We start from the raw sequence: 21,569 nt of genomic DNA, 5'->3' as shown, positions 1-21,569 counted from the left end.
TTGCACTCAATCATGTACGGCGAACAGGGCAACAAACTCGTCATCGACGCCAAACGAATCCATAACCTCCCCCATCTCCCACCCTACGCAACGACCACTGTCCGCGCCGTCGTGAAAGAAGTCCGCGAACTCGAGCGCGATGCCAATGCTCTATTGGCACCATATGCCACCGGCAGCAGCCAGGCGAGCGACGGCACCCAGATCAAGTCCTCCTTCAACCCAGCCGACGACCCCGCCACCGCCTGCGCACTGATGGTCAACCATCTCTCCATGCGGCGAAACAAACGCTGCCTGCTCGCCTACCACAAGACGCGCACCGACAAGCTCGAGGAGATGTGCTGGGCCGGCATCGACGTGACCGAGATCCAGCAATCCAACCTCGGCCAGTCCTCCCAGGCAAGCGGGGCCGGCGGAGCAGGGCAGCAGCAGAACGCGGCGGGCGCTGCAGCGACGAGCAGTCTCAGCGCCGAGGAGGAGCAGTACGTGCATCAGTACAGCAACCTCCTCGCCGCGCTGAAGGGCCAATGGACGGACGTCGACCTCGCGGGGAGCCTGGAGCCGCCGCGGGATATCTTCATCGATGTCCGCGTGCTGCGAGATGCGGGCGAGATCCAGACGGAATACGGATCAATCACGTTGACCAAGAATAGTCAATTCTACGTGCGGCAGGGCGATGTGGAACGGCTGATTCAACAGGGCTATTTGCAGCGTTTGAGTTGAAGAAAGAGCAAAGCGATGATCGCCTGAGATGTGCTGCGCTCCTCTCCACCATGCCGTCGTCGGAATTGGCATGCAGCGATGAGATGCTCCCGCAGAATGATCAACTTCAATGGCCGATCAAGATGTGGATTTCGGCGTCCAGAGTCCGGCACGTCTGTTCGCAACAACTATCAGCTCCGCTGTGCACCACCAGAATGAATTCGGCAAAGGGATCGCCAAGGCCACAAAAAGTCATGAGGACAGCTACAAAGCATTTGGCGTCCCGTCCCGGGCAGCAAACTCGCGCGATGGATTGCAAACGTACACCCATACCGCCCGCCTCCAAGCAAAATCTCCACCGTCCAATTCTCGAAACGGCCACGGAACTGACCTTCTCGATGACTCCATGGCAATGCTCTCCTGCCTGCCTCTCTGTCCACTTTGGAACACAAGGTCGCACCATGAATGACCTCTGCGAGATAGCAAATGGTGAGACAGGGCCTTGAAATGCCGTGAAACGTTTTGACCTGTGGCATGGCTCATGCCATGAACCGAGATACGAAGAGAGGGGGGAAGAGACAATGGGATGGAAACGTTCTCACGACATGTAATTTACTCCTCGATATGAAAGGGCGAGCAACCCAGGGAACTCCGACGGAGACTAGAACGGGCTCAAGAAACGGAAACCGATCCAGGAGATGCATATCTCGATTCGGAGGATGGCAAGCGAAGCGGTAGTCTATTACATAATAGCTAGAAGAAGATGACGCTGAAATGAATTTCTCTAATATAAGTTAAGTTCGAATGATATCCCGAAAGATGGGGGGGTCTGGTTATACATGAAAAGGCTAGAGAGGGGGATCTTCCCTTGGGAAGTACCCCGGTCCCATCCAATGGACGATGTTTTGAATGATCAATGTCCCCTCTTCCTGGTCTCCCGGCACACCTGTTGATTTATCCTGCAGGCGAGGGAGGAGGGTGATCGAGGGCGCGTGTGTGTCGTGGCATTAAATTAGGGGGTTTTGTTTCTCCCTGGGGTGCTTGAAGTAGAGGAGTAGGAGAAGAAGAAGAAGATCGAGAAGGAGGAGAGGCATGCAGGAAGGTCGTGGTTCAAATGGGTCGATGATGTTGATGATGATGATGATAAATGATGATATGGTCGCGTGGGTGGATAGTCGTAGGCGGAGTAAATGTGGTAATTGCGTGCAGATTTCAATGATTCTGTTTTTCCGAAGAACAAGGTCGTGGGCTCAAGTCTCAAGATCGCAGAGGAGAAAAGAAATTCTCTCTACCGCATCAAGCTCTCGGCCCTCTCCCTCTCCGCGACGACGAGCGCCTGCAACTTCCGCATCTGCGCGAAAGTGCTGTCGCGCTCCATCTGGAGCTCGTTGACCTCGAGCTGGCTGCGGTTGACGCGCTGGACGACCATCTGCATGTCATCCTCGGCCTCCTTGAGCAGACCCTCGAGCTCCTTGACCTTGCGCTCCAGCATCTGGGTGCGGCTGGCCTCGAGCAGGCTGGCGTCGCTGAGCTTGGCGCCGAGCTTGGGGCTCTTCTTGAGCATGAGCGGGGAGGAGGAGCCGACGCTGGGGCTGGCGACGCTGAGTTTCTTGTGGGTGCCGGCGCTGGGCGGGAGAAGGAGGTCGAGGTTGAGTCGCTGGAGGCGCGGGGAGGTGGCGTCTTCGATACGGCGGACCTCGGCGTCGTGGTCGGCGAGGGTGTTCTCGGAGTGTTGCTGCGCGGCGAGGACGCTGTCTTCCATGCCGGCGAGGCGCTTCTGCATGTCCTCGATCTGGCGGGTGGATTCGCGCTGTTCGCGCTCGCCCTTGGCGACGGCTTGGGAGAGGCGGTCGCGGAGCTGGATGTGGGATTGGACTTGGTTCTCGAGCTGGTCGGCGAGGTCGTCCATGCGCTTGGCGGACTCGAGGAGTTGCGCGGCCGCATCCCCTGCGGTCTGGGAGGCGCGTTGGCGGTATTCTTGCGCGACTTGTCGGACCTGGTCTCGCTCTTGCTCGGCGGTGGAGATGCTGAGCTTCAGCTTGGCGTCGGCGTTATCTGCCTCACCATCATCGCTGCCCGAGGAGAAGTTGAAGCCGGAGGATCCTGCATCATTGTCTTGCAGGAGAATACGAAGGCCGCGGGTCTCTTGCTCGGCACGGTCAAGATCCATCTTCAATCCAGAAAGACCTTTCTCGTACTGCCATTTTTGTTCCAACGCGTCTTCGGTCCGCTTGCGCAGGGTAGTAACTTCCTCCTTGAGGAAAGCCACCTCTTTGGAGAAGGGAGATTTCCGTGATGCCATAGTAAAATCAGGGGCACTGTTAGCGACGCTGATCTTCTTGATAGCACGGGCGTGTTCGCGTTGCGAGCGATCGTATCGTCGGATCAATAGCTGCAGTGCCTTGTGAAGAGCATCGCGCTGATCTTCGATCTCCTTGAAAGCATCGCCATTCTGCGCAGATCCCGATCCGGAGCGCTGCCGTGTGCCTTCTGAACGCTCCTTGACCGAATTTCCGCGGCGAAGGCCAGAACCCTTCACCAGAGAGCTTGCGCGTGACGCGCTTGTTCGTGCGCCACCCAAAGCCGAGATGCGATCGCCATCCTCGTCGAAGCTGTCCGCGACGCTGCCCATACGAGCATGGCCCAAACCTCGACTCACGCCGTGCTCCTGCTGGATGCGGGTGTTCTCGTACATGAGAGCTTGAGTATCCGCAGCCTGTGCCTCGAGGCCTTCGATTCGAGCTCGGAGTTGCGGAACAACCTCGTCTCTGAGATTGTCGCGCTCGTTACGGTAGTGCTCGAGTTCTTCTCGGGTCGCGATGTACAGCTCCTCGAAGCTTTGTTTCGACTCCTTCTCCTGGCCGAGGCGTTTCCGGGTCTCGTCCAGGGAAGTCTCGAGTTGTTCGACCCTGCTGCTTTCATCGCCTTCTGCTGAACGCTTCTCGAGCTGGTCCTCGAGATGTCGCACCAATTCTTCGAGGTCTCTCCGTCGACCGAGCTCCGTCTGAATCCGTGATGCGACATCCATCTGCAGGTTAGCCTTGTCTTGCTCAATTCTCCGCAGCTGGCCTTCCAGTTGTTCGACCTTGGCATCGACATCTGTGATGGGAAATCGTGTGGAACTAGCACCGCTATCTGAGAAGTAGTCGCTGTTTCGACGACCTAATTCTGAAGGGGGCGCCGTGGGATACTCGGAACGCAAGCGCTCCAGTTCATCTTCCAGCTCCATTTCCCGCCGTATTGACATGGCCAATTCCTGGCTTATATGGGACAACTCACGCTCCAGCTCTTTCACATGAATGCTGGTGCCCTGGTCACCAAGCAGTAATGGCGTTTCGGGGTTGTCGAAATATTGGCCGGCCGAGTTTGCCTTTTGAATGTCTAAGCCTGGCGGCGTGAGCCGCGCTGGGGCAGTGTGTCCGTCCATGGGTGATGCTTTCATTAATCGTGGTGAGGGCATAGGTGATAGTGATCGGTCGGAAAAGGTTGTCGTAGGAGAATGGTCAGACTCGCCCTTTTGTGGAGCTCCTTTCCAACCAAAAAACGATCCCAGACGCCCACCGGGCGATTTGGGCCGTTGGCCGCCCGACGATGTGACTGAATCGGCACCTATTGAGTCTTCTGAAAGGCTTCTTTGAATCCCGTCGAATTGTACGGTCATAACAGGAGCCTGCTGTTCTGCAGTCATGGAGCCGTGGTGTTGATGACGATGCTTTGTAGGGCCTTCGCGTATGTCTATGCTAGAATTGGACTGTTGGGACGCATGAGATACGAACCGCTCGTGGGCATACTTTGCGCGCACGGGCGTACTTGGTTGTCGTGGGCTGCTATACCGCGATGAAGGTTTTGTACTGACGATGCGGGAGTCTATGGAGCTATGTGTGTTGTGATGTGAGGTAGGGAGGGTATACGAAGTCCTAGTCCTCGTCAATTGCCTGTTCGGGGCGGGTCCATGAACACCACGCTGGACTGACCTGTCTCCGGGTTGTTGTTCTTCTGACTCTTCTGGTGGGTACTCGGTCGTCGCGAGGCTACTCAGCTGGCGAGGCGGCGCTGCAATCGACGAGGGCCGCTGGTCGAATGCGGCGAGTCGTGGTGATGCCTTTTCCGAACTCGAGAAGGAGGCAGAGCGAGGTGGCCTTTGTTGGAGGAGAGGGAAGTGAGGACGTTTGAGGCTGGCGCTGTCGGGGAGTTGCGATCGGAAGGTCGCAAAGGACGGAGCAGAGATGGGATTGAGAGGCGCTCGACGAATGCCCGATGTGGGAGAAGCGGATCGCGTCGAGTCGATGGACAAGTCGTAGCGATGTCCTAAGGACGTCGACTTGGTCGTTGAAGATTCGTGGTAGGCGTCGTGGAATGAAGGCGGCGATTGGGGTTGCGTGAGGTGTTGTCGTCGTTGTTGTTGCGGCGACGATGCTGGAAGTTGTGGTGTGCCCGAGTAGTAGTAGTCATCGTCCAGGGACGAGGACGAGAGGAGTGACGATGGCATAGCGGCGGTGTTAGACCAGGTTGGCGAGCCCACGATAGGCTAGCCGAAACGATGCACAGAGTGAGGATCTCTCTCGTGCTCTCGCGCGCCAATTCGCTCGCGCTGGTGGAGTTGGAGAAGGACTTGAGGGGTGGGAAAAGCCTCGACCCTCGATCGGCAAGCAGCTAGAGGAAGAAAGTTTGCTCGAGACAAGAGCGTGAGGAAAAGACTGACGAATGACGGACGAGTAAGGTAGGGGGGTAGGTGTGTACGCTGGCGGTGGTGGTGGCCGTGGTGGTGGTGGAGGAGGTACTTGGAGGAGAGTAGCAGAGCGCGCGCGACTTCCACTCTGATACTAGGGTGAGACACACAGACACGGGGTGGACAGTACAGCACGGGACCGCACTGTTCTCGTGAGGAAGAGAGAGAGGGAGAGAGAGGGAGAGAGAGGGAGAGAGACGTGTGGGCGAGAGAATGGGGGGGAATTACAGTCGTCGCAGTTAGGACGTCGAACATCGAACGGCGCCAGCCCAGACGCGCAACGTTCGCGACGCCGCCGCGCCTCCTTTATTATGTACATGCACACTATGACTGAAAAGTCCCTCCGAATGCATGAACTTGCATACTGCACACATGTGCGGTGGACATGGAGGACATGGGCGCGAGAATGTTCATACTGGACAGGATAGATCTAGAGATAGTGATGGCCAATGATATGCTGGGATCCCATTCCATCTCATCACCATCTGCACAACATAATAACAATGTATCGTATCGTATCGCATCGTAGCATTCCTACTGGTGTTCTGGAATAGAGAGATGACTTGCGCAATCAAGGAGAATTCGGCGCGGGACCAGCCAATTGCAGGCAGAACCGCCAATATCTGTGAACACCTGGGATGGATACATCCATACATCCGCCCACCCATGGACGCAGCCGCTCACGTTTTTCTGGTTTCAGTCCCTGGTTCATCCTCATCTCGTTCTTGTCCTCTTCCGGGATTAGCGCCACGCAGGTACGGCACACCAGGAACAGACAAAGCACCTGCAAATCACAATCTCCAATCCATTACTAGGTATTAGTATTATTATTATTATCACTCATGCGTCCATCCATAGCACGCACGTATGTAGTGACATTACCCGCTCCTTTTCTACTAGGTAGCAGTAGTAGGTACTGTATCATCACTATCCCAAATGTGTATGCCCAGGTGTACATTCGTTATCTTTGTACTTATCACTAGCCCCCATCATCATCTACGAGCATCTCATCACACCTCGACACCCAGCGGCTCGAGCTCCTTGATAGGCACCATGATGATGAGTGCGCAATCAAACCTTGCTGGCTTTTGCTTGTTGGCGCTTTTGCATCAAACCGCCCCCAATTTGTCAACACGGTACTTGGCTTTGGTGCCAACCTTTTTTGCATTTGATTGACATCGGCCTGTCCATATGGCTCGAGCTGGCGGCCTAGAGATAGACACCGGGCTCGACACAGAGCTCTTGGACCTTTGGCATGAACCAGATCTGCCCCGAGCGCATCGTCCTCCGCCGCCGACGCCGTCGGCCTCATTCAAATGAGATGAGGCCATGGCGCACATCGCAATCACCAAAGGAATTACTGATGCGTTGTAGCAAATCGGTTTCCGGGCTCCGATGGGGAGCGAAGAAGGGAGGACAGACAGCACTGCAGCCAGATCATGGACGGGCTCCACATAAAATCTGCAGTACTGTTGGACAGATGATTACTCTCCGGCCGATGAGATCTACCAGATCTTCCATCCAAATCTGCCAGCCTCCCATCGTGTTCAACCATTCTCACCACCATTAATAGAAACAACGATGTTCCCTACATAGGTGATTCACTGCTTTCCATCTCAAAGGGAAAATGTCATCCAGGAACAACCCGGGGTATGAACCCTTCTCCTGGGCGATGTTCTCCTAACTCTTGGCCATCCATTGTGTGACACCGCCGCGTAAGGATATTTAATGACACAGGACCTCGTGATGATGCCAAGAAGAAGTCCACATGAATTTATAACTACCTCAGTCAGTAGGTACTGTAGTATTGTACATGTTGGGATGGCCACTCTACACATCCAGCCTCGTGCGTGGAACTGCATAGCGAAAACCACCCGCACACGGTACAACTGCTGCACCAGCATGCAGGTACACATACACACGCGCGTACCTACTTCTCTCTCGCTCTCTCGTTTTCCTTATCGCCACTAGGTGCTTCCGCCGATGACGACGGGAACCTGTGGCGGGAAGTCCGGCCACATCTACTCATCGCATCGTGGACAAAATTCTTTTCGTCTGATTGAGAGATGGATCGATCGGGTAGGCGGCGACGGTCGGCCGGGCAGTTCCCAACAACCAAGAGCGCCGTGATCCTTCTTCATCTCTATCTACTATTGTCCCCGTTCGATTGAACAGATTGACCAGCCATACGTATATCTCGAATCCCACACCGTTCCAGAGATATCGGGTCGTTCGTCACGCATACCGACGCAACGTGAGAGGCAGGCCGTGTCTTTTCATCTTGCTTTCGTCAATTTCATCATCCGCGCAGGCCAATGGTATAATCTGCCCTTACCCTAAAGTCCTCCCCACATACACACACACAGACGTATGCACAACTTCCCCTCCCAATTTGGCGGAGATTTATTTTTACATCGCCATTGTATCGTCCATCCAGGGTGTTCGTCTGCGCGTGCATGACATCCTCGACGCCGCTGTGCAAACATCTCCATCCATGAACCCTCGCATATCCCCATCCTCCACAAACTCTTTAATTTTCCCGCCTCAATTTTGAAGAAAACTTGTATGAAAATGCAAGACATTCTTGAACTATCCCCACAGGAAAGGAGGGAGAAACAAGCCTTGATCGAATCTGCCAAATCCCAATCAATTTCACGTTCTGAGAGATTGATGAGGCAAAGAGGAGACCACGTGCCCACCGACAGGGGAAAGTCAGAGCAAGAGGCAATCTAGCGCACGTGGAGGTGGGTAGAAGGGAGGCTTCTCCCCCCAAATCTCCGCCCGGATTGTTCGGCCGGCGGGCTGGACGCCGCCCCCTTTCTTCGTCATGTGGTTTTCATCATCATTTCATTCCAAGTGGTCGTCGATATCATCTCCACGCCAGCAAGGAGAAGGAGGGAGATGGAGAGCGATCATCATGGATGCAAAGTCGCACATGCCGTGGTGTCGATGTTCGCGGCACAAACCCCGTCCCAGTCAGTCTGTGGTCACTCATCACTCATCGCTCACACCTCCAACAGACGAAAGCTCCCCCGAAATTCATTCAATCCCGCCCGCCCGCGCAGGAATTCCGATGATCATTGCCCTGGTATACAGTGGGTGTGCAATGCCCGGATTGCGACTAGCAGATCGCCCGCTGCCTCTGCCCGTCGCTGGAGGGCATGTGCGTGCCTTGTGTGAAAAGAGCATAGACGCATCGTCAACGATGATGGACCTACAACAGCGGTCCGTGATGATGTTGATGCCTTTTGCGCATGTTCCTTCTCCATCGGATAGGATAGTCTTCGACCACCTACCCACCTCCATCCATCCATCCATACATCCACCAGCTGATGATGACAATTTATTTTCCGCCAGGCTCGTGCTTCTATTTTTTTGTTTGCACCTGACATGTCAAACGCACGATGTCAGGGTTATTACATACATTACTGGCACGGATGAGAGACGGGCCTTGTTCCCGATCTTGGGGGTGAATTCCGTGTTCGATGTCTCGATTTTATGGCTACAGTAGTCCTTTTTGGCTTTTAAAGACTGCGGATCGTCCCCGCGAGAACACGAGGCGACTGCTCGTCATCACGGGTGTTGCTGTTCGCAGTGCTGTGAGAAGATCCGATTTCATTCGTTTTCATCTTCGTCGATTAATCCCCGGCTCCGGATTACACACATCACAATAATATTAACGTGTCCACACCTCCTCGCCGATCGCATAGGAATGAGTTCGCCATGTCGAGTCATTCGGATGGTCATCTCCCGGTGCCTCAATCCGCGGCCCATTTACTGTACTCCATTTCCGTCTCTGGATTCTGGGATTACTCCTATTTCTGCTTTCCGTCGAGGTCAGTGTAGAAGTCCCAGCCGAAGCTTCCTGACGGGTCGTTGAAGCGCAACTTCTTGTCGATCTTGTCGATCTTCTCGACGTCGGCGGCCTCGAGTTTGAAGTCGCCCTCCAGGTTGGCTTTGATGCGGCTCTCGGTCTTGCTCTTCGGGATGACACTGCGACCTGATATGATGATAAGAAGTGACGTCAGCATCAATTGCGTATCTCTCAATCTCGACGGGGCGAAGACCTCGACTTCATCAACGTACCGTGTGCGATGCCCCAGGCGAGAGCAACTTGAGCGCCGCTCTTGTTGTACTTCTTGCCAATCTCCACCAGGGTCTCGTCCTCCATCAATTTACCGTGGTTCTTGCCACTCGAGTAGATCTCATTTTGGTTGCCGAAAGGCGAGTATTGGGTGATGTGAATGCCCTTCTCCTTGTGGAAGGCATCGAAGCTGGCCTGTTGCAGCCACGGGTGCAGCTCGATTTGATGTGCGGCAGGGACCTGGTGAGTCACGGCCATTGTAAGCGTAAGGTCAAAATGATGAATGGATTGCATAAGACCCCGACGGTCAGGGCATCCCGGCGATGACTTACAATGCTAGTCTCTTTGAGCAATCGCTCCAACTCGGCCTTGGAGAAGTTGGAGATACCAATGGCGCGCGCCTTGCCCTTCTTCTGGAGCTCCTCCATGGCCTTGTATGTGTCGACGTAGTCCGAGTCGCCAACGATCATCTTGTCGTTTTCGTCCTTGGGCATGAAGTTGTCACCTGACTTGAATGGCGAGGGCCAGTGCATGAGGTACTGTCGGAATAATGGTCAGCGGGTGTTTTCGAAATTGTCATCTACGAAGTGTTTAATGGGCAGGCTCACCAGGTCCACATACTCGGTGCCGAGATCTTTCAAGCTGGCGTCGAGCGCCTTCTCGACGTCCTCGGGCTTGTGTGAGTTGTTCCAAAGCTCTGCAGATTGAAGGTGAGCTCGTGTGCTCCATTTTCCGTAGTTTCGAACATTTTGTATGACGCACTAGTAGTGAGGAAGATCTGTTCTCGCGGCACGCCAGATTTCTTGATGCCTTCGCCAACGGCAGGCTCAGTGCCATAAATTCGTGCCTTTGCGAGAAATGTTTAGCTTCATTGCAGTGAGATCTCACCATTGATGAGCTGAGCTTACAGTGTCGATGTGACGGTATCCGACTTTGAGAGCCGTCAAGACGGCATCCTCTTGCGCATCCTTGTCCTGCCATGTGCCAAAACTGAAGATGAAAGATAAGCGTGTGCGTGGTAAGAACGCGAGCAACCATTTCTCACCCAAGTGCGGGAATAGTGGCGCCAGTGTTGAGTTTGAGCTGAGTAGTTGAAGCCATTCTGAAGTGTGTTTTGATAAATTGTTGGTTGCTGAGTTGTTGTCGAGAAGTCTGAGTGATTCTGCCGATGATTGAAGGTGAAGCACGATTGAGGAGCATAATCGGAGAACAGGAGAGGGAAGATGAGATGATATATAATTGATTGAGAGGGACAGCAAGGTGTCTGCTATAGCTCAAGCTACTGCTGCTGCAATCGAAATAATTCTGTTTTATTCATCGATTGCGTTGCGTCAATTGACAGAAAGTGGAGTGAGTTTATGGAGCTGGGAATCCGATCGATCACGGTGACGTCGTTCGTCGTAATTGTTACATTTTGAGGCGATCTGACCCCTTCCAGAAGTTCTCGACCTCGCCGTTCACGGAACATGACGCTATTTGTACTTCAGTGACATCCATCGGCGTCTTTCTGTACAGCGAATCGATCTTCCAGGTTCCAATATCCTCTTCGCGATTGTTGGGGACGATGGACTCGCCCGAGACCTGCAGATATCGTGTCCTGCATATGCGCAAGCTCCGAACGCTGGGAGATTGCAGAACGCATGTCGAACCCTTTGATACACGAATACTTATCTCGATATGTTCGTTTAAAGTCGGTGACCATGCATGGAACATTGCGATGAACTGCATGTTCATCGGAATCATGATTGTTCGTACACGTACTGGCGGTGCTATGAAGCAGGAAATCTACCGACACAGATCTTCCGTTTTTCTCACACGCAAGTGGAGAGTAACCCAAACCCTAAACGCCATGTTGCCTGGCCTTCAACAAAAACCCTTGACACCCAGTAGTATCGTAAGGACCTCACCTCAACAGACAACTTACTCTCGATCCCACATCATCGTCATTTTAATTGTCACATATTCGGATTCGTAAATCGATGTTTATGGTTTATTGCAGCTACTTCAGAACGGAAAGATGCATCATCCAGAGCGTTTGTTGTAAGAAGGATCGTTGTGACGATGATCCCTATGAAAATGCCCTCGCGACAAGACTTCCTACTTGAAGCCTTCAACACGTCATCAGCATGACCTTCGACAAAGACGTGCTATCGTAGACAAGGCTGTTGACTGGGGATACGGTGGTCATATACCAAGGATGTATCTACCACGGGAAGAACAAATTGAACAACCCGACAGATGGGTCGCTCCAGGGTACAGAACAACGGCTCAACCAAGAAAGTCCATCAGCCTGCCATGACTGCGTAATTCCCCTACGCGATATGGAATACGTCTGCCAGCATTCTTGTGGCAACAGCGAAGTCTCTAACATCAAAATTCTTCTGATGACTTCACGCGTCTGATAGTCGATGTGCTGGACACTCAGTGCTGCACAACTCTACAATTGTCGAGTCATTATCTTGTGCTGATGTGCAACAGTACCCCGTTGAACGATCCAGGGTTCCTCACATCCGAAGACGTTCGCAGTTGCGGTGCTGTACATGAGGTGACGTTGTGAAACGTCTGTCAATCCTAGCAACCAAGCCTCACGTCCACGAAGCGGGAAATCTCCGAGGAATCCACGTTCACCCGACCTGCCAGAGGATTGCTGGACCTGCAGGTCAACTCTCCACGTTCACACATAATGATCGTCATGCATCTCCCACGGTATCGCCGCTGCTCTACCGACCGTTCTGTTCTCTGGGCAACATGGGTTGCGCTCATCAACAGAGTATCTACATGTGCAATTGCTGCAAGTCATCTATAAGGAATCTCACTCGTGCTCCTGCAGAAAGATCAAACCACAACTCATCCTCTACCTCCCACAATTTCACACGATACCAAGTGGTGCTTCGCTCTACTTGAAAATCTTCTTCCATTGACATCTTGTCTATCATCTATCCACTCAAACCTTCGTGACGAGTGCTAATCCTCACGCCAACTTGCTATCAAGCTTCCACAGACGATCTACCTTGCCACAACTGTACTTGTTTGTTCTGCCTCGAACAACCAAGACCGAAAATCAAGACGGTGAATCCCTAACGAACATTGACAAGCTAAGTACTCCCCAAGTTTCTCCTCGTAACATTGGTGCACATCCCGCATCAACTCCATCCCACTCAAGCTATCTGCAAAACGGCAGCGAACTACCCGTCACGGCCAATCAAGGTCCTTATTGCCCTGACTGGCTGACCAGTCGCTGCTGAAGCTGATATGCTTCTCCCTAAGGTACGTCGATCTCTAAGAATTGATATGAGTTCAACTTTGCTGACGATCTGCAGATCATTTGTGTGGCTTCACTCGCACATCATGTATCATCAAAGCCATTCCATCAACTCCCCCCTATAGATCGTCAAGTAAAGAGAACCTCATTGCCTGGGATAACTTTGACTTCTACAGGTATCAGTGTGCCAACCAATGCAGGCGTGGCAGCCATCTGCACTGTTAGCTATCAACCGGATAGTGGTGGGTCATGAAAATTCGCTCAACCAGGCAACCGAAGACAGAGCTAATCGTACTCCAGGCAAGCAATGTGGCGAGATTGCATCAACTTACTTCGTTACTTTATCGACATATGAATTCGGACTGCGTTCAGACTCCATCGAGTGCGAAGACATCCTTGCCGCCTACCATATCTGCCGACCACAAATCTTTGCTGTCAACACCACCAACAGTGATGGGACAAACAATACTCCCCCGAAATTTGGAGATAAACCTGTGATTAGTGAAGCGTCTGCCGCCGTCAACCAGTCGTTGTTCCTCAATGCTAACGAGCAAGTCATGACCTTCACATTCACCACGACGATGACGTACCTGCATGGTACTGTCACATCGACTCAGATGCATTCTATTGAGGTCACCAAAGGTCCGGAGGGTATTTTTGCAGGCACGCTAGCATCTGCGACGGTGGCTGCCACATCTGCAGCTGCGAATTCGCCCGTCCCTATCCCTATCAACACTGCTTCATCGAGGACCACCAAAGCTCAGGGCGCGGTGAGCGCAGCTGCACTGAGCTCGCCTACTAGCACACCCGCAACGTCGTCAACCTCCTTTGCAGCGTTCGGAGCTCCGCTGTCAATCTCTGCTTCGACCAACGCTCAGGCGGCTGTCAGCACATCGAGCCTTACCTCTGCCGAATCCATCTCGACCCATGCGCAAGGCGCAGTAGCTGCAACAACCACTCCAAACCTTGTCCTACCCACCATCGGACAGGGAGCTGCAAGCGTTGCGACTGTTACACCGACTCCTTTGACCACCACCAATGCCCAAGCAGCGTCGAACACGACCGAATCGACCCCATTCGCGACCCTGGCGCAAGTGGCCACGGAGTTCGTAAATGTCACGCTGACGACTTCCGTCACTGCTGCTGCCTCGGCTACCAGCGAGACCCTGCTCGCATCGGAAGCTGTGAGCGTTTCGTCCACGGCTTCTGCTGGGAATGAAACACTAGTCGCCTCCAATGCAACGTCTGCCGCATTGACTTCAGGAGCAGCCGCCACCAGCGCTACTTCTACTGCAGTCACTCTAGGAGCAGCCGCTGCGAATACGACATCGACTTCGGTAACTTTGGGAGCGGCCGCCACTAATGCGACCTCCGCGACGGTGACTCTAGGAGCAGCCGCTGCCGCAAGCAATGCAACTTCGACTGCAGTGACTTCAGGAGCAGCTGCTAACAATGCGACATCAACGTCAGTGACTTTGGGATCGGCCGCTACAGGCCTCGAAACCGTGGCCTCGAACGCCAGCACTACAATCTCCTTGGCGACAAGCGCTCAGGCAGCTCTCAGCGCATTGAGCTCGGCGCCGGTCGCGGAGACTGTTGCGCGGAACGCGAGTGCCTCGGTATCGCCTACCACTGCCAATGTCACACAGGCATCTGTTGCTCATGCGCTCACCTTGAATACGAGCTCGACCACTGTGACAGCCACGAGTGCGCAGGGCGCTTTGGTCGCAAATCTTACGTCGGCTTCCAGCACGAGTGGCAAGGCTACGCCTATTCCAATCAGCCAAGCAGCGGCGACCAGCGCGCAAGGGGCTGTCGCTGCTTCCGCTGCTACGGAAACCTCGAGCACGTCTATGACATTGACCTCTGGTGAAGCCGCTGTTGTGAACAGCACAAGCTCAACCCTGGCTGGTACTGTATCGGCAACGGGTAGCATTGCAGCTAAAGGCGCGGAGGTGGTACCGACCACTACAGCCTCTATCAACGGGACAAACCTCGCGGCATCAGCTGCTGCCACCATCACGGGTACACCAAGCACGTCTGCGGCAAAGGCAACTGCTGCAGATGGAACCGCATCTGACACTAGAGGTGCCTTAACAATCTCGGAAGCATCGGTGGGATCGCAGATTGAGTCTACAAAGTCGACGCAGGGTAGCAATTCGACCACTTCGGCGGCGGCTTTTGCAGCATCTCTAGTTTCCTCCTCAGTGCCGACTACCTCAGGAATCTTTGCAGCTTCTCCCGTGCCACTTTCAATCTCGGGCTCAGCCACCATCACTGCTGCTCCATTGTCCACCCCCGGAGCTGCAAGTGATGTGTGGTCAAGCACATCCTGCACGAATTCATCTTTCTTCGGCGGCGCCTGGGGCCACATTGATAATTCGTCGTCGACGGCCAGTGCAGCAAGATTCGCATCCAACTTGACAAATTGGACAGCCACTACCTGGGATACACAGAGCTCTGCCACCCCCTCACCCGTGGTCGCCAGAACGCTACAGAAGCGCGGAATATCCTATGCCGTAACTAATTACGGCAATGTAGCTTCTCAGAGCGTGTGTGGAGTGGCGCCTCCGGCACAGGTTCAGGCTGGTGTTGTCACTGGTTGTGCGAAATGGTACGTGGCCATTCAAAACGACGCATGTGCTTCCATTGCCATGCGAGAAGGCATCTCTGTGGACACGTTCATGCGCTGGAACCCTGCGGTAGAATCGCCTAGTTGCGCCAAGATGATGAACGGCTTTGCCTATTGTGTGCAGACTTGCAACTACGCATCACCAGGAGGAATTGAGCCTGCAGCTGGACCACCAGGATTCCAACAGAACGGCACTCACCCGAGCATCCATGGTTCGTCTGCAGAGACCCCCTCGGCCTACAATGCGACCATGTCGGCTGCCGCAGTGACTGACGCCATGCCGGCCTCTGCAACTTCACCGATGTATGGAAGTCTGAACGCAACCGAGACTGCAGCAGGAAGCGGCTCGTCCATCGTGCCTGACATCCCAACCGTGTCCACGCTCGATCCCACGGCCAAGGCACAGGCAGCTCTTTCGAACTTGACGCTGTTCGCAACTGCCAGCTCGACCCCGAGCCCGTCTCGTGCCTCACTGGTCATATCCGCCGGCGCTGCTAATGCTACCACCACACGAGCATCTCTTACTGCAACGTCGACGCATCATGCCAATTCGTCCAGTGAGCATACACAAGCTGGTGTTGCAAGCAATCAAACTACGGCTATTACCCACGCCTCTGTGGCTTCCGCGCAGGGAAACCATACAGTGTCGAAGACGCTTGCTCAAGCCGCGCAATCCGCCAATGCAGCTAACAGCAGCTCCTCATCCCAATTTTGGACGATCCGAACGCTGGCAACATCGGTGGTCAATGCGGCTGCCACTGTTCAGACCGTAGCAGCAGCAGCTCGAAACACGACTTCTCACGCTGGTCTAGCTGCCAAGACTACTACATTGAGTGCCTCTCCGAGTGGGTCAGCCTCAGCTGGTAACGCAACGTCAGCAGGGTTAGCTGCAGAGCTCGTGACGATTCAGACCACCTTGACATTCAACTCTACACCGACGTCAGCAGCAGCCGCGGTACCATCGGCCTACAGTTCAGGAAGTACAATCATTGCGACTGGCGCTGTGGCGGCAGCTTCGGCCAACGGCGGTAATTCGACCGCGACTTCAACCTCGTCATACACGGAGCCAACGTCAACTTTGACCAACACACAAGATGTCTACCACACGTATTCCGGCAACGGAACCATCGCCGCCGGCTGGCCGACCATGGACGAATGGGTCGACTTCAACACCATGTGGCAAGCCAACCTGCCCAACATGGAAGCTTCCTGCGCACAATGGGGTGTGGCAGACAACACGCCCGAAGAAAACGCCGATCTGAAATCCGCGATCGAAGCCACCTCCGCCAAGACCGGCATCGACTCGCGCTTCCTCCTCGCCATCGTCATGCAAGAGTCCACCGGCTGCGTCCGCGTCATCACCACGCAATACTCCGTCTACAACCCGGGTCTCATGCAAAGCCACAACGGCACGGGTAGCTGTAACACCAACAGCGCAAACCTCGCCCTCCCCGGCGTCATCGGCGACGGCCAAGTCAAGATCCCCTGTCCGGCAGAGGATATCAGGCAGATGATCGAGGACGGTGTCATGGGTACTGCCTCGGGCGACGGCCTCGTCCAGATCATGCAGAAGCAGGGCAAGGACGACCATAGCCGTTGGTACCGTGCAGCGAGAATGTACAATGGCGGCAGCATTGATCCCACGGGTGACCTGGATGCCGGTTGCTGTACGCTTTCGTACGCGAGCGATATCGCGAATCGGTTGACGGGGTGGGTGAATGCGCCGAGGAACCATTGAGTTGAGAAGAGGGAGAAAGAGAGGGAAGAGGAAGATGACAATTGAGTGATGATGCTTGAGAGGGTAAGTATGATGTGTGAGGGTTCGGGAATGTGGAAGTTCCGAGTGGATTTTCTTCTTTTCCATTTTTTTTTCTATCTCTTTCAGATACCCCTGGATGGCGTTTTCGGGCAAGCGTGTGGTTTTTTTTCGCCGAAGATTCGATACCCTCTCTGTTTTTATTTGATTGACGACGACAAGGAAAGAGAAAGCAAGGATGCAGAAAAGAGAGGAAGAGGTAAGTAAGAAAGGGTACACCTGGAGATTGTACCGCTTCATTTGAGCTTGACTGGCTGGCTGGCATTCTTCGACTGTGCCTATATCTCAAGGGAGAGGAGAAGAAGGGAGACTGAGAGCCGTCTCCTTTTTGATATCCCTTTTCCTCTTTTTTCATTTTTTTCTCGCAACATACGACTGCAGCGAAGGCGTTCGATGGGATTTTTTTTGGACCGGGAGATGACAAGATCCGATGATTTTAATGCCGGATGAATGGACTGGAAGGATAGATGGACGGGGAATTTATGCACGACAAATGACGACAATGAAGACGACGACGATGGACACGACAACGAAGACGGCATGTGTGATATGGATTATGAGGAACGACGATTGAAGATAGTGATTGTCGAAATGGAAATCAAATGGGTCTGGTTCAATCATAAATTAATTCTTGGGAGTTTCTTCCCTGTGCTTGTATGACATTGTAGTCGTTGCGTACGGTCCACGAATGTATCGTGAAGCTGTATAGATATGGTAGGAGAAGACAATTGTAGAGAGATGAAAGAATGGACAGAATATAAATCGCACAAACTTTGCGTGATGGTTTCCCACCATTTCTTGCGCATGATTTCACACTACACAGTGAATTATTAATAGAAAATCCCGACTCGGGACTTGTGGGCGCCACCCATCGCTTGGTGCCATGGCTTTGCCTAGAGAGGCGTTCTTGGACGAGGCTGATTGACAGACAACATGATGCAGTACTTTGTGCGATGATCGTGAGATATACTGATTGTCCCGTATACGACCTCGGGATGCTTCACAGACAGATTTCGTCATATGTCTCTCTGGACCACACCGGAAAATGATTATACGAGACTGCGGTGACGTCTGCCGCTCCTCCACCGTTTCACTGCAATTCGGGGAGAGGCTGCCGTAGCGTGGGAACCCCTCGTATTCCCTCTCCATACCTACTGTATCAAGCTGAAGGGCTTGCATGTATGGACATACGGGTACTGTGCTGCGCTGTACGTGTGGAGTGTATGTATGCTGGCGACATTGCTCGAGTCCTCCTCGACAGTGATTAAGTACTACATACGGTATATGTTGCTTTCACAGCACTGCGAGAATGATGAACGATCTGGTAGAGAGTTGACATATCATAAGCCAATGAGAGGACGCAGTTGGAGGCGAGGACCAACGTCCGCGTAGTAATAAGCTGATATGCGGACAAGGAAAATAGAGTTTCGGTCTGGAGTCAAACGAGACGACGCTCTGTGTGTTGGGGTCCCAGGTCCATCCATTCTTACTTCTGCACGCTAAACCTTGGAAGTACTACTCTATCGCCCCAGTGCTGTAGTGTATGTAGTAGCAAGAGCAAGCAAGCACGCCGTCTCTCTCTCTCGCTCACTGCTCGCGCACACTCGCGCCCTGCTCTCCACGTCTTTAGGCGTGCCGTCCTCCTCCGGTGCCGACCATTCGCTTGCGCAATTCGTCTTCCTCTTGGCTGTTGGTCGGTCTCTTCTCATCAACGTCCCACCATTCTTCCTCTGTGATCCAGCATCATCACCGCCGACCCATCTTCGGCCAGGAACCAGTGTGTGTGCGCGCGTGTGCGCACCAACCCGACAATCGCAGCTTGGACATATAATTTACGCCGTCCGTTGCCATTTTCCATTGGTTACGAACGACTCTCGAATTACCATTTGGAAAGCGACGAACATCCACAGCGTCGCGGTCGTCGCATTGGAACACAGATTGGAACCAGCATAGAGGACGCCGCACGAGTATCGCCAATGAAGGCACATACCAGCTTGGCCGGCGCCGCCGCGGCCGCCATCTTTACCACCTTATCGTTTGCGCCGCTCGCTTCTGCCGGTTTATTATCTACATCATCATATTCAGCCCCGTCAAATCTAGAAAAGAGACAGAGTTCGACAGCCACACCTTCAGCGATCAGCATTCCGCCAAGTCAATACTGGGAAGGCAACGGTAAATTCTCGCGAGACAGGCCGGATGTTGCGCGCTGTGCGAATGCTGACGTGCGCGTGTCATAGATGGACCATGGAGTGATTTCTTTGTGCAAATTGGAGAGAGGCAATATATCCAGAGCGTACGCATGATGGTAGGCACCTCGGTGACCAGCGTGCTTGCTGTCGCTGCGGGTACTGGATGCCCTGATATTTGTGAGTCCAACTTGCGCGCGAATGCATTTCAGTGAGCACCGATGGACTGACCGAGGTTTTCCTCTTTCCAGATGGTTCGGGTTGTCAAAATTCCCGAGGTGGTGTCTTTAACACCACAGCATCATTCACATGGCAACCCAACAGCATTTACGGCACCCGTATCGAAGAGCCTCTCGGATACAGTTTTTCGGCCAACGCGGGCTACGACACGGTCAAGCTCGGGTTGAACGGACAGGATGGGCCGTCGGTTCAACATACAGTCGTCTTCGCTTACAACCCTTCTGACTTTTGGGTCGGCATCTTCGGCTTGAGCCCGTATCCTACCAACTTCACAAATTACATCACCCCGCAGACCTCATTCTTGAGCGTGTTATCTGCCAACAATACCATTCCTTCAACATCATACGGATACACGGCCGGCAATCAATACCGACTAAACGCAGTGTATGGATCTTTGACCTTGGGTGGTTACGACTTGAACCGCTTCACGCCTACAGGTGTTTCTTTTCCAATGTTCGGCGACATCGGCAAGGACCTGTCCATTGTCGTGCAGAGTATCACGACCGATTCAGGATCACCCTCGAATCTTCTGCCAGGCGGTGCGATTACCATGTTCATCGACTCGACTGTTGCCCAACTTTGGTTGCCGACGAGTGCATGCACGGCATTCGAGCAAGCATTTGGTATCACATACGATTCAACATCTGGACTGTATCTCGTCAACAGCACACTTCACACTTCGCTCCTCCAACGCAACGCCAATGTGACTTTCACTATCGCTGGAACTCAAGGCGGCAAATCCGTCAACATTGTCCTTCCATATGGTGCCTTCGATCTGACTGCGCAATTTCCGCTTGTCGCCAATTCAACACCGTACTTCCCGCTTCGCCGTGCAGTGAACAGCACCCAATATGTCCTTGGTCGGACTTTCCTCCAGGAAGCTTATCTCATCGCTGACTACGACCGCGGCAATTTCACCGTTGCGCCCTGTTCCTGGGATATCAATAAAGTCAACACCCCTCTGATCGGCACCATCCGCCGCGTCAACGCCACGTCCGAAGGCTCTTTCATCGGATCCTCCATCTCCAGTGGCAGCTCAGGAATCTCCGCCGGCGCCATTGCGGGCATCATCATCGGAATCGTCGCCGCTGTCGCCTTGATTGGCCTGTTGATCTGGTTCCTCCGAAGACGACGCAACGCGGAGAAGAAACGCACCGCCGAGCTCGACGCCGCCAACCACGGTTTCGGCGACGCCAAAGCCGAACTCAGCGCCGACTCCGTCAAGCCAGACGGGACCTACTACGCCGCGAGCAAGAATGGCGGAGACGAACTGGCCGGCGAACCCATCCACGAGATGACGGCCGCCGAGCGCGTCAAGGCGCAGGAACTCGAGGCCCTCAACGCAGGCAAGACGGGTTATTCGGAGATGGATGCCGGTGGCGAGTATTACGCCCCCGGCGGCAAATTGGTCTCGCCCGCGGCGGAAATGCCCGGCCACGACACGATTTATGAAATGCCGGGGTCGGATGTCCACGAGATGCCTGCGCCGCAGCCCGGGAGGGATATCAAGTATTGAGGTTGAACGACCCTTTTCGATCCGGTGTGTGTGTGCCGTTTGTGGACTTCCGAATTGTTTTTTTAATACCCCCCCTGCTTTTGGCTTTCGATCGTCACGGGACCCGACACTACTGGACTTTCCCTCTTTCTTCCGACTTGTTCCTTTTACCTTTTTCCTGAGCTTGAATGATGGATAGCGCCGGCGTTGGTGGTTTGGAAAGGAAAGACATATGTGTTCTCTTGTCGTCATCCTGTTTGAACGTTTATCTTAGGAGGAGGAAAAATTTAGCTGGGATTTATTGAAATTTGTAGATATCTATCTGATGAATCCGCCTTTGCTACTGAGCGAATCGCAGATGTAGAATTGATCAATTGGATAACATCTGTTGCAAAGATCTCTTCGTACGATCTCATCTCTTTTTTC

The 21,569-nt window shown here is 53.5% G+C and overlaps 5 protein-coding genes across 5 annotated transcripts; 3 read left to right on the top strand and 2 right to left on the bottom strand.

Moving 5' to 3' along the window:
• Positions 1–12: 12 nt before the first annotated feature.
• Positions 13–720, top strand: K489DRAFT_313060 (GINS complex, Psf1 component; the record flags this gene model as incomplete). Its single annotated transcript, XM_033600908.1, has 1 exon — positions 13–720. One exon carries the CDS (start codon positions 13–15, stop codon positions 718–720), a length of 708 nt encoding a protein of 235 aa, XP_033462994.1.
• Positions 721–1,987: 1,267 nt separating this feature from the next.
• On the bottom strand, positions 1,988–4,360 carry K489DRAFT_313009 (uncharacterized protein; the record flags this gene model as incomplete). The annotated part of the gene is made up of 1 exon (XM_033600903.1): positions 1,988–4,360. One exon carries the CDS (start codon positions 4,358–4,360, stop codon positions 1,988–1,990), a length of 2,373 nt encoding a protein of 790 aa, XP_033462993.1.
• Positions 4,361–9,243: 4,883 nt separating this feature from the next.
• K489DRAFT_367228 (Aldo/keto reductase) lies at positions 9,244–10,613 on the bottom strand (the record flags this gene model as incomplete). Its single annotated transcript, XM_033602846.1, has 7 exons — positions 9,244–9,428; positions 9,515–9,752; positions 9,845–10,051; positions 10,121–10,209; positions 10,275–10,359; positions 10,421–10,502; positions 10,558–10,613. 7 exons carry the CDS (start codon positions 10,611–10,613, stop codon positions 9,244–9,246), a joined length of 942 nt encoding a protein of 313 aa, XP_033462992.1.
• A 5,892-nt stretch (positions 10,614–16,505) lies between these two features.
• On the top strand, positions 16,506–17,144 carry K489DRAFT_312369 (uncharacterized protein; the record flags this gene model as incomplete). Its single annotated transcript, XM_033600856.1, has 1 exon — positions 16,506–17,144. A coding segment is annotated over one exon (639 nt), but the record flags the coding sequence as incomplete, so codon positions are not given.
• Positions 17,145–18,773: 1,629 nt separating this feature from the next.
• On the top strand, positions 18,774–21,544 carry K489DRAFT_376349 (acid protease). Its single transcript, XM_033603891.1, has 3 exons — positions 18,774–19,394; positions 19,460–19,588; positions 19,660–21,544. The coding sequence occupies exons 1-3, from the start codon at positions 19,199–19,201 to the stop codon at positions 21,162–21,164; spliced, it is 1,830 nt and encodes a 609-aa protein (XP_033462990.1). The 5' UTR covers positions 18,774–19,198; the 3' UTR covers positions 21,165–21,544.
• The last annotated feature ends 25 nt before the right edge of the window (positions 21,545–21,569 follow it).

Source organism: Dissoconium aciculare (assembly GCF_010015565.1).
Source record: "Dissoconium aciculare CBS 342.82 unplaced genomic scaffold K489scaffold_2, whole genome shotgun sequence".
NCBI lineage: Eukaryota > Fungi > Ascomycota > Dothideomycetes > Mycosphaerellales > Dissoconiaceae > Dissoconium > Dissoconium aciculare.
Note: the sequence above shows the minus strand (reverse complement) of the source record. Positions and strands in the feature narration are given on the sequence as shown.

Bases quoted from the DNA above. Each gene is read 5' to 3' on its own strand.
- K489DRAFT_376349 (XM_033603891.1), top strand. From the start codon at position 19,199: ATGAAGGCACATACCAGCTTGGCCGGCGCCGCCGCGGCCGCCATCTTT. The intron at 19,395-19,459 runs GTAAATTCTCGC...CGCGTGTCATAG, and splicing joins TCAATACTGGGAAGGCAACG to ATGGACCATGGAGTGATTTC. The intron at 19,589-19,659 runs GTGAGTCCAACT...TCCTCTTTCCAG, and splicing joins TACTGGATGCCCTGATATTT to ATGGTTCGGGTTGTCAAAAT.